Genomic DNA, 18,137 nt, shown 5'->3' with positions numbered 1-18,137 from the left:
CATTTCCATTCTTAAGCAGGAAAAAAAAAAAAAAAAAAGAAGAGACCCGGGATGTCACACATTTTTAGCATTTGGGGGGGTGGGAGGAGGAAAGGGGGTGAGTAAAAGGAGATAATTACACTCTGCTCCCTCTCTGCCTTTGTAAAGATATTTATAGGCATTAAGAAAAGTAGGGATGGTCAGGAAAGATTGGCTGCCCTTACTGGGAACACTGGAAACTTCCAGTAAGCAGCATCAGTTAGCACGAGAGCTTCATTCTACATCTCTTAAGGAGAAGTCTTCCTCTACACGTCTTCAAATATTCTCCAGGACCTGTGATGCATACTCCTGTGAGATCCTGAGAACAGAGGTCACTGGTTATGTAAGATTAGCATGAGTATTTCAGTTCTGTAGAATTAAAACATGTTGTCCAATGAGGACCTAGTATTATCTAGCTGACATTTCTCCTCTCATAATTTGGGGACTGGAAGGATGGGAGGCTAACTCTATCACCCATAAGGACTATGGATTGAGAAAGTAAGGCATGCAGAAGAACCCTGGTGCACTGCTCTGCCTCAGACAGAGACTAGAGCTTCCTACAACCTGCTGTTGCTGCAGAACTCCCCATACTCATGGTTGGTCCTACTCCTGGAGAACGGTTTATGTAAAGACACTACTCAGCTTCTGGAGATACATGAGCAGTCTCTCTAAGCATTCAGCAGGTCTGAGTGTTGCTCAACCATGCATGAAACTTGATAACAGATGGACTTGTTCCAGAGCTAGAAATTTTCCTGGCAAGAGGCTAGGAGTGGGAAAGGGAAACAATTTTCTCTGTCATTCTCCTCTTAAAGGAGGCTTCATCTTAACTTACAATTTGCAACAACCTCTTCAGTCCTCAGAAGCATCTGCTCCAAGTTACATGCAATTAAATGTCCTCATAGGCCCATACTTCCTAGGGAAGTTCAGATACGCTCCCCAGCTAAAAGGAATGCTTCAATCACTACGTTTGGTACCTCTTAGTAACACAGCCTTAAGCTTTCAGGTTCACAGGGGTGCCTGACTATGAAATTTCACTGACATGATAGAAGGTGAGGCTGAAGGTGCCATCTGAGTTCTTAGTGATGCACATTCCTAATGTAATCCTGGCAGCATTAGAAAGTGATCCTTTACAGCCTTTGTGCAGGAAATCAGTAGGTACCTACTAGATGGTGTTTTTGTCAGAAGACACCAAACAAAGGTGCAGGTCCACCAAGGGTAAAATCAATGTGGACAATCACTGTAGACAACAGTTCTTGGTGACACTTCCCTAGTCATGTAGCAATCTTCAAACAGTGAAATATCATCTCCCATACACAACACTGGGACATCAATAAGGAGCCAATTCAGATGATACTCTGCTTCTCTTCCTTTCATGACCCTCACTTCCAGCAGGGTACACAGAATGAAGGTCAGATGAGCAATGGGAGTCAACTAACAGGGAGAGAAAAACAGATTCAGCTCATAGGAAGGTAAATTAGAGGCATAGTGTTTATTTGTCCTGTTGATTCTTGAGACACCATCTTCAGCCATCTTTTTTTCTTTCCTTTTTCCTGTGGCATTTCCCTTCCATCCTAATGGAAACTTCTTAATGTAAAGCCAAAAAAGACATGTAGAAGATCTCTGAGGGATGGTGACCAAGAAAAGAGAAGGAAGAGGTAAGTATAGGTGGTGCCATATGCTAAGGCATTCCTGGTCTGGAGAAGGAAGAGGTAGGACAGAATACAATGCTCCCAGAAACCACAGAAACTGTCTCATGACCTTTCCAGCCCATAGCAAAGGAAAAAAGAAACACTGCACCTAATCCCTCTCAGCTCAGCAGCCTGAGAGTTTTTCCACTCTGAGGGGTAAAAGAAGAAAGACGCCTTCTTATGGGAACTCTGTCCTCACTGCTATTCATCTCAGTTCCAGCTTCACAGCAAAATGGCACTATTCCTACTGCACCATCTTCCTCCAAAAACAATACCCATCTGTAACAACAATGGGTGCAAGCATACAGGCCAAGTGCATCAAAAGGTTGCGAATGCAGCTAATTTGTGAAGAGGATAAGTACTGGACATTTCATGGTTGCAGCTGTCTTCTCTTTCCACATTCCTTTCTGCTCTGAAATGGCATATTGTATTTTTATTACAACAATTAAATATATTCAGAACTTTAAAACTTTGCTGTATTTTTCCTTCACACTGAAGTTATACAGCACAGACTTGATCTGATAAATAGTTTAATTTCACTGTGAATGCATCATACTTCAAAAGTCTCCTGCCTGAAAGCTAAGTTCAAATTTTATTACCACTTTTCTAAAACCTAATTGATACATTTCCTCAACCATGTTGAGTTCTAAACCTATTCTGTCTTTCTCATTTGTAATCACAACCAGAAATTCACCTGCACAGCAGATTTCGTAACAGTTCCATGTAGTGCCAGGTTTGTACAATTCACCCTGCCAAAATCCTAAATAACCTCCACACCAAAATTAGCAAGATGACCTGGTCAGATTTCCAGGGATTTACAGATCAGAGAGTGTCATCACAAAGAAAAGGAATGTCGTAGTTTTACTCCGGCTGAGAGCTGAGATCCACACAGCTGCCTGCTCTTTAAAAGAAAAGAGGAAGGGGGAAAAGAGGTGGTGTGAGGCAAGGGAAGGGAAAAGGAAGGGGCAAATAACACCCCCAAAATCAAGAAACCAAAAGCCCGTGGGTTGGGATAAGGATAGTTTACTAAAATAGCAGAATGATCAAATATAACAATGCTAACAGGACTTTAGAGCAAAAGATATATGAAGCTGTTGATACACAATGCAGTTTCTCACCGAACCCACAGCTCAGGCCGTGCCACCCAGCGCCATCCTGGAACCCGACTGTCCCCCAAAAACCGCGCGTCCTGGAGCCGCTCCCTCCTCCTCCCATCACCCCCCCTTTATACTGAGCAGGACGTAATTGGCATGGAATACCCTCTTTGACCAGTTTGGGTCACCTGTCCTGGCTTCCTCCCCTCCTTTCTCATTAATAGAGAAATACGAAGATATGAAAAAAGTCCTTGACTGCTTGACCACAACTGAAACCATCAGGGTGTTATCAGCACGGCTTTCATTTTAACTCTCAAACACAGCATTCCATCCGCTGCTACAAATGAATTTAACTCCATCCTGACCAAAACCAGGGAAAAAAAAAAAAAAAGGTAAAGTGCTTGCAATGTTCAACTTCACTCTGGAAATATATAACTTTCCTCATTATTCTGGCAATTTGCAATGTGCAGCATTTTACCTAACTCTTCTTTCTTCACCAATAAAAATCATTGGTGCCATATTGGTGACTTTGTATTTCACTTCTCTAAGTATAGTTAATTTGGAATAATGAAATTTTATGCACATACAAAAATGACACATGCTGCATAAGATACTCTGAGCATCACCTTGGTCATATCTTTGTGCATATACAAGCAGTCCCCCATGCTTTTTCAGTTACGTTTTAGCGCTCTGAATCAAGGGATTGTCAAATTCATGCAACTAAAGCTACCTAACACCTAACAGAATCACAGAATCCTTAAGGTTGGAAAATATCATCAAGTCCAACTGCCAGTCCAATACCACCATGTCAACTAGATCATGTTCTAGAGTGCCACATCTACATGTTTTCTGAACACCTCCAGTGATGGTGACTCTACCACCTCTCTGGGCAGCCTGTTCCAATGCTGATCACTCTTTCAGTGAAGAAATCTTTCCTAACACCCAATATAAACCTCCCTTGATGCAACTTGAGACTATTTCCTCTCATCCTATTGCTAGTTACTTGGGAGAAGAGACAAACCCCCTCCTCGCTACAACCTCCTTACATTATGTGAAAAAACTTCTCAACTTTCCATGACTTTGGAATGCTATTTCCACCTGACAGTATATACACATAAAGTATAGTTAAAGTAATCTAAATATATAAAAATACACATAAATTTATACACTTATATAAGTATGGAATTAAGCCACATGAGCTACATATGCAAGAATAAACAGTGAGTCCATGGCAGTCACATTTTGGTTTTAACAAAAACATAAAACTCATAGAAATGACTGAAAAAATGAGATAACCTTAAACTTCAACATGCATAACATGAATCTATCCTGCCTTAAATTAAAAACATTTAATTGCTAAGAACCTAAAAATACCTTTTTGTGCTATATAGACTATGGGGTGCAGTAAGTTTACCATTGCTTTCCATGCCACATAGTAGTGCCTTACCTGTAAATTTGGAAACTGCAAATAGCTCACTAGGAGAACATGGGTATTATGTTCAACAGAACTAGCAATACACTCAGGCACCACAACTAAGAGCTCAAATGTTGATCTCAAAGCTACCTTCTCCTCACTAATACATAACATTGCACCATAAAAAGAATTTCTTCAGGAAGAGCATAGAGACCAAAGGTTCTAAAAGCTGATGCCTTTTAAGCAGTCTGAATCTGTAATAATCTGACAGCATGCTGTCAATCTCCTTTCGGATAATCATCCAGGTGATTAGCAATTAAGATATTAACTGTGACTTCTCTATTTTTACTGTAAGTGAAACCCTACTGTTTAACACTATTGTGTCCAAAAATAATGCATATTTAAGTCTCAAAAGCAGAGAAAGCCCAGAGGGAAGTAGCTCATTTGACAGGTCAGACAACAAGTGCAGCTAGAAGTAATGGACTTCACTTTTACCAAGTACAAATTCAGTCTATTGAGGTGGTAGAGAAGAAACAGAAGTGATGATACCAGAATGTGATTATATTCGATATCAGTTATCCCTTTCATTAAACAAAAATAACTTTAATTTTAAATCTCTGTCTGTGTTGATGAGAATGTAACCTGAAACAGTAAGTCTGATAGCCTGCATTACAGAAGTCTTAGCATAAGCTGACCTGAAACATCCAAGTCCACTGTAACTTGAAATCAGTATGCAACAAGATACCAACAGCTCACACACAGATGAAAAACCAGCCATGCACAAGAAGGTCCTGTACATTAATCACAACTATCTTGGGTATTTACTGAATCAAGTTTTAAAATAAGGATCTACTGATGTATGTGGAGATGACAACCAAATCTAAGCAATAATGCAGCAAAAATGTAATAAAATAGTGTTTAGGAGCTTACTGAGACAGATTCCTCTGAATTTAAAACACTTATAATAATATAGTGCAAAGGAAACTCTTAAAATAGGAACAATATAGGGAAAGCAAGCTGTAAGGGAAGGTGTGAGAGGTTGTTTTAGAAGCACACTCGCCCACAATATTATCTTTCACTATCTCCCTGGTTCAAAAGCTCCAGTTTCCCCAGCAGCAAGTTCTGTAAATACCAGAGATACTGGATATTTGAACTGCTTCCCTTTCAAACACTTTACCTTGTTTGGCTTGGCAAAACAGTAACTGCTCTTAAAGGTGCCATTTCACTAGCTAGCACACAATGTCTGCACTAACACAAAGCACAGCAACAGACAGTAAATTCAGCAGTATGTTTCTAATACCCTATAACCTGTGCTTGACAAGCTTTTCATAGAGAAAACAAGGACTCTACCTCCCAGCAACTACACGATTTGAACAAGCATTTGCAGGAGGAATCTCCTCCCTACCACCCTGCAGCAAAGAACAGCAGGTTGTGTATGTGTGAAAATCATACTCCTTTAAAGGTGGTTACAGGCATTGCCTGGCATTTCTAAGTTCTGCTGACCCCTCTTTCCAGCTAAGTGTTGGTAAGAGTGTTTCAGGACTTCCTAATTCTTGCTTTCCCCTTGATGTAAGTGAAGTCCTCTTTCCACTGCTGCTATTTTAGTTATAAACAGACAGCTCTGTAACACGTTTTGTGGTTCAAGCATATTGAAGGACATGTGACTTAATCCATGTGGCTGCACTGTTCTCCAGAATAGATTGTCTGTCTGTGCGATTGGCCCCTTCCCTGCTCCAATTACAAGCTGCCTGCTAACCCCACTGCAGGATGAGAAAACCTAACCACAACCATTTACCTCTGGCTTGCTGGAAGAGCTGGCAAGGAAAAAGCAGCTGCACTGAGGAAAATGAAATGCAGCAGGGCAGCAACTGCAGCGCAACAGCAACAAAGCAAAACACAGTGAATCCTAAGGCATCAGGAATACAGGAACAATTCACCCTTTGGATATATTGCTGCAGGTTACATGGTTGCTGTGCTACTTCAGTTTTAAATCCATTTATCAGTATTGCAATAATCAATAACACCACTATACTTTTTGTTATTTTATTAGAAGATGCTTAAATGGCATCTCCCACTGTGAAAAGGATTCTGATTTTATTAAGGATTACATCTGTGCTTAAATCTGTTTTCCAAACCCTACCGAATTATAGCAGACTAATTTCTATATAATAGTAATGTAATATATTAAACCAACAGCTGAGACTGTATTTTATTATTAATTTAATTTCAAAATAAGTGATACTGTTCAATGAGAGAGTAATACCAGGATGTTTACAAACTAGATGGTATCAAAAACCTAGATGCCCTCAGGAATTTTTAAATCACACTGTTCTGTGAGGACCTGTTCAAGAAAACATAGTTTTAAGAAAAAAATATAGTTTTAAGAAAAAAAATATAGTTTTAAGAAAAAAATATGTAGTTTTAAGAAAAAAATATATAGTTTTAAGAAAAAAATATATAGTTTTAAGAAAAAAATATAGTTTTAAGAAAAAAATATATAGTTTTAAGAAAAAAATATAGTTTTAAGAAAAAAAATTAAATTTTGCCCTTCACCAGCAACCAAACATTTCACAGCAATCACACCGGCCTCAAATTCCAAAGAACTTTCAGGAAAGTAAGCATTACTTCAAGCAAAATTAATTTTAAACTATAACACAACCAACTATACACAGAATGCAATACGAAATGCCATCTTCTCTATTCTTCATAGAATCCTGGAATGTGTAAGGTTGGAAAGGACCTTTGGAGGTCATCCAGTCCAACACCCCTGCAGTACGCAGGGACATTATCACTAGATCAGGTCACTCAGAGCCCTGTCCAGCCTGACCTTGAAGATCTCCAGGTACGGGGCCCCACTAAATCTCTCGGCAGCCTGTTCCAGTGATCCACCGCTCTCATATTGAGGAACTTTTTCCTAACATTCGACCTAAATTTCCCCTTTTTGAGTTTACAACTGTTACCCCTTGTCCTACTGCTACATGTCCTCATGAACAGTTCTTCCACAGCTTTCTTGTACAGCACCTTTCAGGTATTAGAAGGCCGCTATAAGGTCCCCCTGGAGCCTTCTCTTCTCCAAGCCGAAGAAGTCCAACTCTCTCAGCCTGTCCTCACAGGAAAGGTGCTCTGGCCATTTGACCATTTTTGTGGCCCTCCTCTGGAGATGTTCCGACAGGTCTATGCCCTTCCTGTGTTGAGGGTTCCAAAGCTGGACACAGTATTCCAGGCGGTATCTCACCAGAGCAGAGTAGAGGGGCAGAATCACCTCTCTCGATCTGGTGGCCGCACTTCTTTTGATACAGCCTTGGATGCAGTTGGCCTTCTGGGCTGCAGATGCACATTGGTGGCTCATGTCCAGCTTCTCACCCACAAGTACTCCCAAGTCCTTTTCCTCAGGGCTGCTTGCAAGCTCTGAATTTTCAATTCTTTTCCACTATGCTTCTCCACTCTTCCTCTCATTCAAATCCTCATCTTAATCCCAAGAGCATCTGTGCAATCTCTATCTACATATATGTGCATTACTCACAGAAATCATTCACCTTCTTCATACTTCTAAGTAATTGATCTTTCCAGTCAAAAGTATTATTTCTGCCTTTCTTTCTCCTGTTTATCATCCAGAAGAAATTGTTTCTCACAAGATTCTATGTATGTGCCAAATACAAATATATATGTGTGTACTTACATATGCACAGCATTACTAGATAAATCCCACCTAATTCACTTCTTTGACAAGGCTGGAGGAATTGAATGAGCACAGTTTGACATCTATTTTCAATCTGTATGAACAACAAAGTCCTTTATACCTAAACAACCTTTCTGGCTCACATGAACTTTTCTTCTATTCTAACTAAGGTACAGAAGGAAACAGTTTCCCAGTGTTTTTTTTTCACCTTACAACTCTTGCTCTGCAATTGAATAAAGGTTCATCTTCTAAAGAACAGACAGGAAACTTCAACCCCAAGGAAAGGGCTAATAATTGCCACCATTAATAAAGTTCCATGAAAACAATAAAAAATTTTCATTGTTCCACCACATATATATATATATAAATAATAATACTCATCATTCCACCCCAAATACAGCATTCAAAAGTAAAAGTTTGACAGACAATATATTAACACAGCTATTACAATTTGCTGAAAGCAAGCAGTATTCTAAAAAACAGACTGAAAGAATGCTCACCAAAAATCTTCCTTACCAACGCCATGTGTAACCCCCATACATCTAGCTGTGAGAAATCTCATTTCACAAGACAGCGCGGTTCAGGATGAATGAGCTCCCCCATCAAGACAAATTTGCTGAAGACAGTAAAATGCCACTAATCTTCCAATTTTCTTCAAATCCTCGATTAACTAAATTACACTGGAATGATTACATTGCTGAAGGTGGTATTTAACAAGGTAAGTCACTGACTGCAGGTTAGGACCACCTGCAGATGCTAGTCATCCAACCCCACTGTAAGGAATAGACTATCAGTCTTATTGACCAGACTCATTACAAATACATGCCATTATATTCATCAATATTTTTATTTAATTTAATTTCTATTTTATCTATGCACTTCAGCAGAAGTGGCTGTAGTTATTTTCTGTGTGATCATGAGATAGAGTCAACAACAATGATCGGCTTATGTCCTAGTGAGAAGCTGAGAAATTATATATAAAACAACAATTATTCTGTCAACCCCACATGAATTTCTTAATGGGTAAACATTTCTAAAAAAGAAATTAAAAATCTAAGGTTCATTAAAGAGGCTCTCCATTGTAAATATTCTCCGTTGTTGTTGTATTGTTTGAGTGGTTTTAAGTAACAGAATGTCAGAAAGCATCAAACAGTAGTTAAAAACAACTGACCCCTATTTAGTACACACACAAAACCCACTAACATTACATTTAAAGCACCTTAGTCAGAATTTTCAGTTACAGTCAATCACTTTTATGTAATTATGTATTTATATATTATATACAATACATTATATATACATATTTATAAATACCTAATTCTAACTATCTATAAGAGTGACAACTGTTCCTTGACAAAGCTGAGTAAACATACAGTACTGTGCTTTCTGGGATCATTCAAAAAATAACTTTCAAACAAAGCTGTGTGGTTAATATGGAAATTCTCATGATGAAAAGTAAGGGGTTTTCATATGTAACAGCCTTCTGCACAAACACAACACTTACTAAACCATATGAATACCTACCCTGCATTGTTACTGACTGCTGTTATTCCCTTTACTCCAGTCTTCAGTAAACCCCCAATGAGGTTTTCAGGAATCCCACACAATCCAAAACCTAGGTAAAATAGGAGAAAATTGAACACATGTAACAAGTGTTTGAAAGAACACAGATTAATCAGAAGTCTGAGAACATGCACTGTTTCATTGACAACCTCTTCTGAGCAGAACAAGGTCCTTAGCTGAGCCAACACGGAATCACAAGGTTGGAAAAGACTTTTAAGATCACCAAGTCCAACCATTCCTGTCCTATGCTAAACCATATATCTGATCTAACCTTTTTTTGAACACATCCAGGGAAGGTGACTCAACCACCCCCCTGGGCAGCCTGTTCCAGGCCCTGACAACACTTTCAGTAAAAAACTTTTTCTGAACATCTAATCTGACCCTGTCCTGGAACAGCTTTGTGCCATTTCCTCTTGTCCCATCTTCTGTCACCTGGCTGAAGGGACTGTCACCCACTTCTCTGCAACCTCCTTTCAGGTAGTTGTAGGTGGTGATAAGGTCTCCCCTCAGCCTCCTCTTCTCCAGGCTAAACAGCCCCAGCTCCTTCAGCTGCTCCTCACAGGATTTGCCCTCCAGCCACTTCACCAGCCTGGTTGCCCTTCTCTGCACTCACTCGAGGACCTCAATGTCCTTATGGTGAGGAGCCCAGAACTGGACACAGTACTTGAGGTGCAGCCTCACCAAGGCCGAGTCCAGCAGCACAATCACCTCCCTAGACCTACTGGCCACGCTGTTTTTGATACAAGCCAGGATGCCTTTGGCTTTCCTGGCCACCTGGGCACACTGCTGGCTCATACTCAGCCTGCAGTCAACCAACACCCCCAGGTCCTTCTCTGCCTGACAGCTCTCCAGCCAGTCTCCCCCAAGCCTGTAGCACTGCATGGGGTTGTTATGTCCCATGTGCAGCACTCTACACTTGGCCTTGTTAAACTTCATCCCATTAATCTCAGCCCATCGGTCCAGTCTGTCCAGATCCCTCTGAAGAGCCTCCCTACCCTCAGACAGATCAACACTTCCTCCCAGCTTAGTGTCATCTGCAAACTTACTGAGGGAGCATTCAATCCCTTCATCGAGGTCATTGATAAAGATGTTGAACAAAACTGGACCCAGGACTGAGCCCTGGGGGACGCCGCTCGTGACCGGCCTCCAGCTGGATTTTGTTCCATTCACCACCACCCTTTGGGCCCGGCCATCCAGCCAGTTTTTAACCCAGCTGAGGGTCCACCTGTCAAGGCCAGTGGCAGCCAGTTTCTCAGTCAGAATGCTGTGAGAAACCGTGTCAAAGGCTTTACTGAAGTCCAGGTAGAACACAGCCACAGCCTTCCCCTTGTCCATTAAGCAAGTCACCTTGTCATAGAAGGTGATTAGGTTAGTTTGACAGGATCTACCTTTTGTAAACCCATGTTGACTAGGTCTGATCCCCTGGCCATCATGCACATGTTGCATGACCCTCTCCATGATCTTCCCCGGGACTGAGGTCAGACTGACAGGCCTGAACAGAATACTAACACTTCTGGAAAGAGTTGCAACGCAGCACTGGAATCTCCCAGTCACTAAATGCTTCCCAGTTTGGATGAAAGAAATTTAACCATCAAAGTCCTGCTCACCTACAAATGGAAGAGCTTAGAGCCTTCGCTCTCCTGATGTGTTCTCTAATCACTCCTCTTTCTACCCAAGAACTTTCTGTTCTTTGCTGTGAATAACAACGCCAAACAGGATGAGCAAGGAGTTCTCCCATACAGCTTTAGTCTATAATTAGGTGATAAAAATCTGGGAATCTTTATGTTCTCAGGAAGATGTGTTACTGGAAGCACAGTGACATAGATCTCCACCCAGCCTGGGATGGTGCCTCACACTCCTACCTATTATGGAAGAAGGCAGTACATCTACAATAAAGTACCATGCGACATTTGAGGCACCGAAGTCAGACCTTCCTCTGTTCCAACAACAAAAAAATACAATCATTCTTCCTAGAAAGCTCTTTGCCTCATTACACATCTCCAGTGAGGTCTCCCATGTTTTACAACCTCACATTCATTACTTTTTCAATACTAAAAGTTGCTCAGAGCCTACTAGAGAGATTGATTTTCTTTCACCAGATTGAACAGTGTGAAATGGTGCAAATTATCTACAATATTCAAAAGCTCAAGTCACAGAGAAAGTCACTATGACACAACTTCTTGACTCTTCTGGAAATGCTACACATAACCATTTAGTGTAGCATAGATAAGTGTTATCTTCACTTTCTGCAGCCAGAAACATGTTAGGCCATTTGTTCAAGGTCACAAAGCCTGAGCAACTAGGCAGACACAGAACATAGAGAATGCCACCATAAAAACAATTAAACTAAATTTTATATCTTTACCAAAAGAAGTTAACAGTGCTAACTTGAAAAAGCCCAAATTGATTTTCTTGCATTCAAACTGGCCCAAAAGTCTAAGTAAAATCTAACATTTCACTAGTGGGGGGAAAAAAAAACGTAATGACTTTTTGAATATTTTTTCCTCCCTGAAGAAACAAACTGGTATTTTCTCACTGAAAAGAGCCTGCCCCTCACTAGCAGAGCAGGAAATTACTTCTTTAAAATACTCATACAAACATATGGATTCTCAAATTAGTTAATATTAAAAGAAACATGGTAAACTAGTAAAAAGTATCTTACTAATTAAACATGTGTTTGGATCCATAAAGAATTTAAGTATTTACCACCAACAAGGATAGTTGCCCCATTGGGTATATCTTTTACAGCTTCAACAGGATCAGTATAAAACTTGGTGCTGCGATGACAGCTGGTAGAAAAATAGCATCCACAAATCTGGAACAACATTAAAAGAAACAAGGGAATGAATAAAGAGCATTATATAGTAGCTTTATAATGACGATCATCCCTCTGGTTAATTAAGAGTGAAATACACACACACAAAAAAAGATAATGCTACTATGAACACTTAACATTGAGGAGGGGAGAAGGGTTCATGTCTCCAAAAACAAGACACGGTTGTCTCTCTATCCCCCATATCACCCCTATTTTATAACATACGTATGTATTATGAAAGCTTTAAGCTTAACATGAGCTCCATCAATCTGAAAACACCTAAACGGATTTTACCCTGAATTTTACCTTGAACAAGTAATAAATTGTGACTAATTGTGAACAGATTCACAAGTGCAATTCCTCAGGATAGGTTAGAGCACCCCAAACACTGCTCTAACCTACATATTGCTATTTTTAGCTTCAAAGATATCCAAACACTAAGCATAACCAGAAATTGCTGAAGCAGAGAGCCAACACCACCACATAATCTGAATGGAGGTCAAGGAACAACATGAAGCACAGCGCTGTGCTGGCAATAGAGCAAGCATGGACTCCCTTCAATGAAGTGAACTTCCCCCAGCTTCCTAATGCAAATTTAGAACAATTAGTGTTGTTGAAGAACAGCCTAGACTCAGGGAGACTTCAACAAACTGATGAAATAGGCAAGAGGGATATGAACATAAATCCCACCCACAAAACTAGATTTCACATTGAAAAGCCATTACATTGTAACCATCATAACTCACCTATTATCTACAAAGGTCACAGTTACCCTTTTTTTTTCTTCCTCCTTTTAAGTATTTCTCACTAATGCTACTATACATTAGTCCTAATCAAGAACTGTCAAGGCACCAGGAACAACTGACATTTAAGTCAATTCATTGACCATAAATTGAGAGCATTTGGAAGTTAAAATACTAAACACTGGTGTTTCCATTCCTAATTTCTTAGTAGAACTGAGAAATTTTAAACTGGCAAAGAAGGAGACGAATAAGTAAATAAATAATAAGCAAATTAATCTACACATTTCAAGACAATAGCCTAATTCTTCTCCAGTGGGTTGCCTTAATATCCAGTTACAACCACGGCTATAATTTTTGGCTCGGTTTCAACACTGCACAATCTGCCTTCTTAAAAAAATTAAGGCTGCAACAGTTTACATTGAATATTAAGAAGACCTTTCTCAATGGAGGCTTATCTCCTTCTCAATGGAGACACTATATTCCTGTGTTCTGATGGGCTCAAAAAAAACCAAACCCCAAACCAGCATGTGGGTCATAAGGAACAGTGACGGCTGAGAAGACCCATTCTCCACCATACCGTGACTTTTTCTTTCAGAAACTTTTTTGTGAAGATCATTTCTTCTGATCACATTTGGTATGCAAATGATAAAAACCACCTGCATTTGAGTGCTGGAGCCGAGGTTCAATAGGGCTGCAGGCAGGCCTGAAGGGCAGGGCTGGAGGGAAGCCAGGCCACTGCTGTGTCCCTGTACTCACACATAGGAAAATATTTTAAGGAGATCATGTGGTACCTTTTCTTTAATCTTCCCCATTGCCTGCAACAGTGGGAAACCACAGAGCAGCATGTGTTATATATGTGTGCCTTCCCAGGTTGGATGTCTCTAACGAGGGTATCTGCCTTTCTGTACTACAAACCTTTCCTGTCCCTCCTGAGAGCAACCTGCTTTCAGGGCACAGAGGTGCCAGGAATCACCTAGCAGGAGCTGGCTGCAATTCTGGCAGCTCCAGTTTAATAGAGAAGTAACATGGAGACAGATAAACTCATAGAATGATCAACAAAATTTAATTATATTTTTGTATTAGAGTGAAATACAGCTTAGCAAAACAAAGGCTGGAAGAGATGTGATTATTGGCCCATAAAGGCGTCAGGAAGAGCAAACACGGCATGAGAAACAGTCGATGACCTGTTTCGGCTCAAACAAACCGACAAAAAACCCACAGAAACAATTCTGGCTGAAGAGACCAAAACAAACAAACGAATAAACAACTCGCCCTTCGCTACACGTGTGCTGGAAACCATTATACCAGCGAGGTCTGGCAAAAGCTTCCCCCAGGAAGCGCGAAGCCAGTGAGCGAGCTGCACGGCGGGACACGGCGGGGTTCCCGGGAGCTGCGCACGCCGCGCTGGCCTCTCCTGCCCACACCTGCAGCTCACCCTCCGCACAGCGCGACGCGGTGAGCGCGGCACTGAAACTCACGGTAACCCCCGGTACTTGCGCTCCCCTTTCAAACGCAGGGCAGATAATTAAACCTCAAAGCCCGGTACCCGAAGGTCGCCGCATCCCCAGGGGACACCGGGACCAAGCCTGCCCCGGGGCCGCGCTCCGCTACGCTTCCCGCCGCAGCTGCCGCGGGCCTCCTCTGCGCCACAACCGCCACGGTAATGATATAAAAATCCCGAAACAAAGCGAGCCCACCACTTCCCCACGGGCGCGGGCACCGCCACCCTCGGGGCAGCAGGGCGCCCGCCTACCCCCCGGGGCTGCGGCTGCCCGGCCCCGCCCGGTTCTCCCGCCCGCGGGAAACGCCGAACCCCAGCGAAAGGCGGCTCCGAGCGCGGCCCTGACGCGGCGGGTACCCCGCCAAGGTCACCGCCGCCCGGGCAGGCGCGGCAGCCAAGGCCCGGTGGGCGAGGAGACCACGAAGGAAGCGCGGGCAGCCGGCGGGGCCGCCCGCTGTGGGGGAGCTCGGCCGAGCGACGGGGCGGGCCCCTAGCGCCTCGCCTTACCTCAGCCCCGGCGCCCCGCGCTCTCGTGGCGGGAAGGAGGATGCGGCGGCTGAGCGGCGTCAGGAGGAATTTGTACGCCGCCATCTTCGCACTGCGCGACTCTCGGGGAGGGGAGCGTAGGGGATGCCGGCTGGGCCGAGGTGGCGGTTCCTGCTTGTCCCAACGCCGGGCGAGGGCAGCGGGAAGGGGCAGGAACGGCGGGTCCCGCGGGCGGAGGGAGGGTGAGGGGCTCGGCCCTGACGCACACTGACGTCGCCTGCGCCCGAGGCGGAGCCGACGGATGAACGGAGGGGGCCGACGCTCGAAGTGAGCCGGCAGAGCGTCGCCCCCGCCCCCTCCCCCTCGCCGGCTTCTCCTGGAGAGCTGTCCAGCTGTCCCGCGGCTGCCGAGCCCGGGTAGCCCCGGCCCGGGTGCTGTCCCAGGGAAGGGGGTTGGGGTGGCCGGCGACAAGGCGAGGCAGGATGAGCAGACCCACTCGGGGAGCAGCAGCAGCCCACAGGCGCTGCAGCCCACTGATAGCCCCGACTCAGCGGTTTTGTTCTCAAAAAACCCTCAGCCCCACGGAAAACATGGGGACAAACCCGTCGGTGTTATAACCGCTTCAGCTGTGAAAGGAAAGGGGTGTGTGTGTGTGTGTGGGGGGGGGGGGGGGGGGGGGGGGGGGGGGGCGCGTGTGTGTTTTCGGATGCTCCATTGCTTCCATATGCGGAAAACTGAGATGTGCCATCGCAGGTGTCTTTCCTTGGAAGTTAAGGTGGCTTAAATTTCTTCCCCATCACTTTGCGACCAAGGACTAACACCACGAGATTTAAAGTTAGGACAGAGACACTGAGTGGTTAAGTTTCCAATGGGCAGACCTGAGGGTGAGCGAGGCTCCAGCAAGCGCACGGTCTCCGCAGGGCCCTTGGACGCTATGTTTGGGTGGGAAAATATTCCTAGAATAGATGTATACTTGTTTAAGCAGCCATGTGATGTGAAGTGCTGGCGTTTCTTCTGCTGCTGCTAGAAGGAAAATTCAAAGCATGCCTCCGCCATTATTTACGCTTTCTAAAAATACCCCGAATGATCTGTGCATGCCCTAACTAACGCCCGGTGGAACAGAAAAAATGTAAGAAAAAATTAACAGAAAAGAAAGTAATAAGATGTTTATATGCTGGAAAAGCTAAACTATCCTCACGCACATGACAGGAGGTCACACTTTTTGCAGGTCACGCTGCTCCCCGTCTTGTTTCCAGGCTGTTCCAGTGCAGCTGCTGGCCTCTCTGTACTTAGCCATCACAGAATGAACACACAGCGGGGTAATTTACAGCAAGGAAGCCAAGGTTTTAAGAGTACACTGCCAGACTCCAAAGTGTTTATGCACACCTAGACCATTTTATTCAGAGTGCTGGTCCAGGTTTGCAGGCACTGGTCTGTGATACAAGTCTAACACTTTTCAAGTTCAACAGAATTTACAGATGAGTAATTGAAGAGTTTTGAGCCCTTGCTGCCAAAACCAAGTCACCAGGTAGGCATTCTGGAGCTAACATAGGTTAATCATTATATACACCATATAACACAAGCTTACTTATACTACGACCAAGCATAATGAGATGTCAAAGTCAGCACTCCAATACAGTGAAAGATTTCCCAAAGAAGCCACCCAAGAGTCAGCAGACACCCAAGCTACTTTTATAAGTTTGATTTACCATTATAGCAGAGAAAAGAACCTCGGGAGCAGCAACTTTTCTTCTATTATTTCTAGACAAATTTCTTAAAATGTGTTCATACATGAACCAGATTTTATCCAATTAAAATTTAGCAATTTACCTCTCTTTCAGACCCCTTGGAAGTTGACAAGAAAATTCAATTATAGAGCCATAAAAATTCCATATGGAGCCACACAGAAAGGAAAGTTTTAGGGAGCAACTACAGCACATACACAGCACCTAAATTTACCTCCAACATGTTAATGGGTCCCAGTTCTGAAAAAAAGCAGTTGGTGTTTAAGTATTTGTGAGTATTACTCAAAATACTAAAGCATTTTTATATGAATAATTTAAGATCACTTGAGACTAATATCTGGATAAAGTGGAATGAACGTGATCCCCTTGGTACTGGATGGAAAGTCAAAGAAAATGGAGTATTTCATAGCATCTACATCTTCCTGCAAGAATAGAAAACGAAGGAAGGAAGGACATAAAACTCAGAATACAAACCTACAGGTATTAGATAATTATAAAGATATTCCAACTGAAAACATAAAAATAAGTACAATCTCCTGTGAAATGCATTCAACAATTTTAAGATCGACTCATAGCGTTGTCAGGAAACTGTATTTACCTAGGGGAAGACAAAAGGGCTGCCACCTGCATCACCAATGATTACACTAGTAAGCCACATGAACTTAAATATTTGACTTATTAACAAGGTTGAAGTTAAAGGAAGGTCATTACAAATAAAAATGGATATTTACCAGTCTAGTGAAAACTATGAAAGTTGAAAATCCACAGGGATTTGGCAAATGAATGTTCATACATAATGAAACATGAATGCCAAAGGCAAAACTAAAAATAAATGCCAAATAAAAATAATAAATATTAAATTAAAAAAACACTAAAAAGCCAACCTCTAGACAGTTATGGAAATGTAAAGCAAATGAGAAAGCACAGAGCGAAGGGGTTTTTTGAAGAAAAAAACCTGTGAGGCTGTTGAGGAATCCCTCTGCCAAACAACTCCGGCAACATTGTCTCTTCACAATTCTAAGTTTAAGATCAAAGACGATACCAAAGTTTGAAAGGATCCTGAAGCTACATAATAAGGAAGAACCAACAACCCTTTGGCAGGAGCAGTTCTTTATCCCTGAAGGACCTCTTGAAAACACAATAGGAAGTCAATGAATATTTTCGTTACAATGAGTATCACAGTAGAATACAGGAGCTCACTTAATTAAGACTATTTAAAAAAACGTAATTGGATGAGCAGGTCCATATTGTGAAACACAATCTGGGAACATCCTTTTATTTAGTTCATACTAGTCCAGTTTCCATTACAGCACTCAGATTTTATGCATGATGCCTTGCTTTTATAAAAATTATATCATGTGAGACAATCTTATTATTACAAGCTCAATAAG

The 18,137-nt window shown here is 42.4% G+C and overlaps 1 protein-coding gene across 1 annotated transcript in view; it reads right to left on the bottom strand.

Moving 5' to 3' along the window:
* Positions 1-15,107, bottom strand: part of OXCT1 (3-oxoacid CoA-transferase 1) — an 88,141-nt gene extending 73,034 nt beyond the window's left edge. The window contains exons 1-3 of the mRNA XM_084278730.1: positions 15,023-15,107; positions 12,163-12,271; positions 9,418-9,508 (exon numbers count right to left, since the gene is read on the bottom strand). Of these exons, the coding sequence (XP_084134856.1) occupies positions 9,418-9,508; positions 12,163-12,271; positions 15,023-15,106 (284 nt within the window). The 5' untranslated portion in view covers position 15,107. The remainder of the gene's footprint in view (positions 1-9,417; positions 9,509-12,162; positions 12,272-15,022) is intronic.
* Between the last annotated feature and the right edge of the window lie 3,030 nt (positions 15,108-18,137).

This window comes from Gallinula chloropus (genome assembly GCF_964237585.1).
Source record: "Gallinula chloropus genome assembly, chromosome: Z".
NCBI classification, from domain to species: Eukaryota; Metazoa; Chordata; class Aves; order Gruiformes; family Rallidae; genus Gallinula; species Gallinula chloropus.
This window is presented reverse-complemented; position numbering and strand designations above follow the sequence as displayed.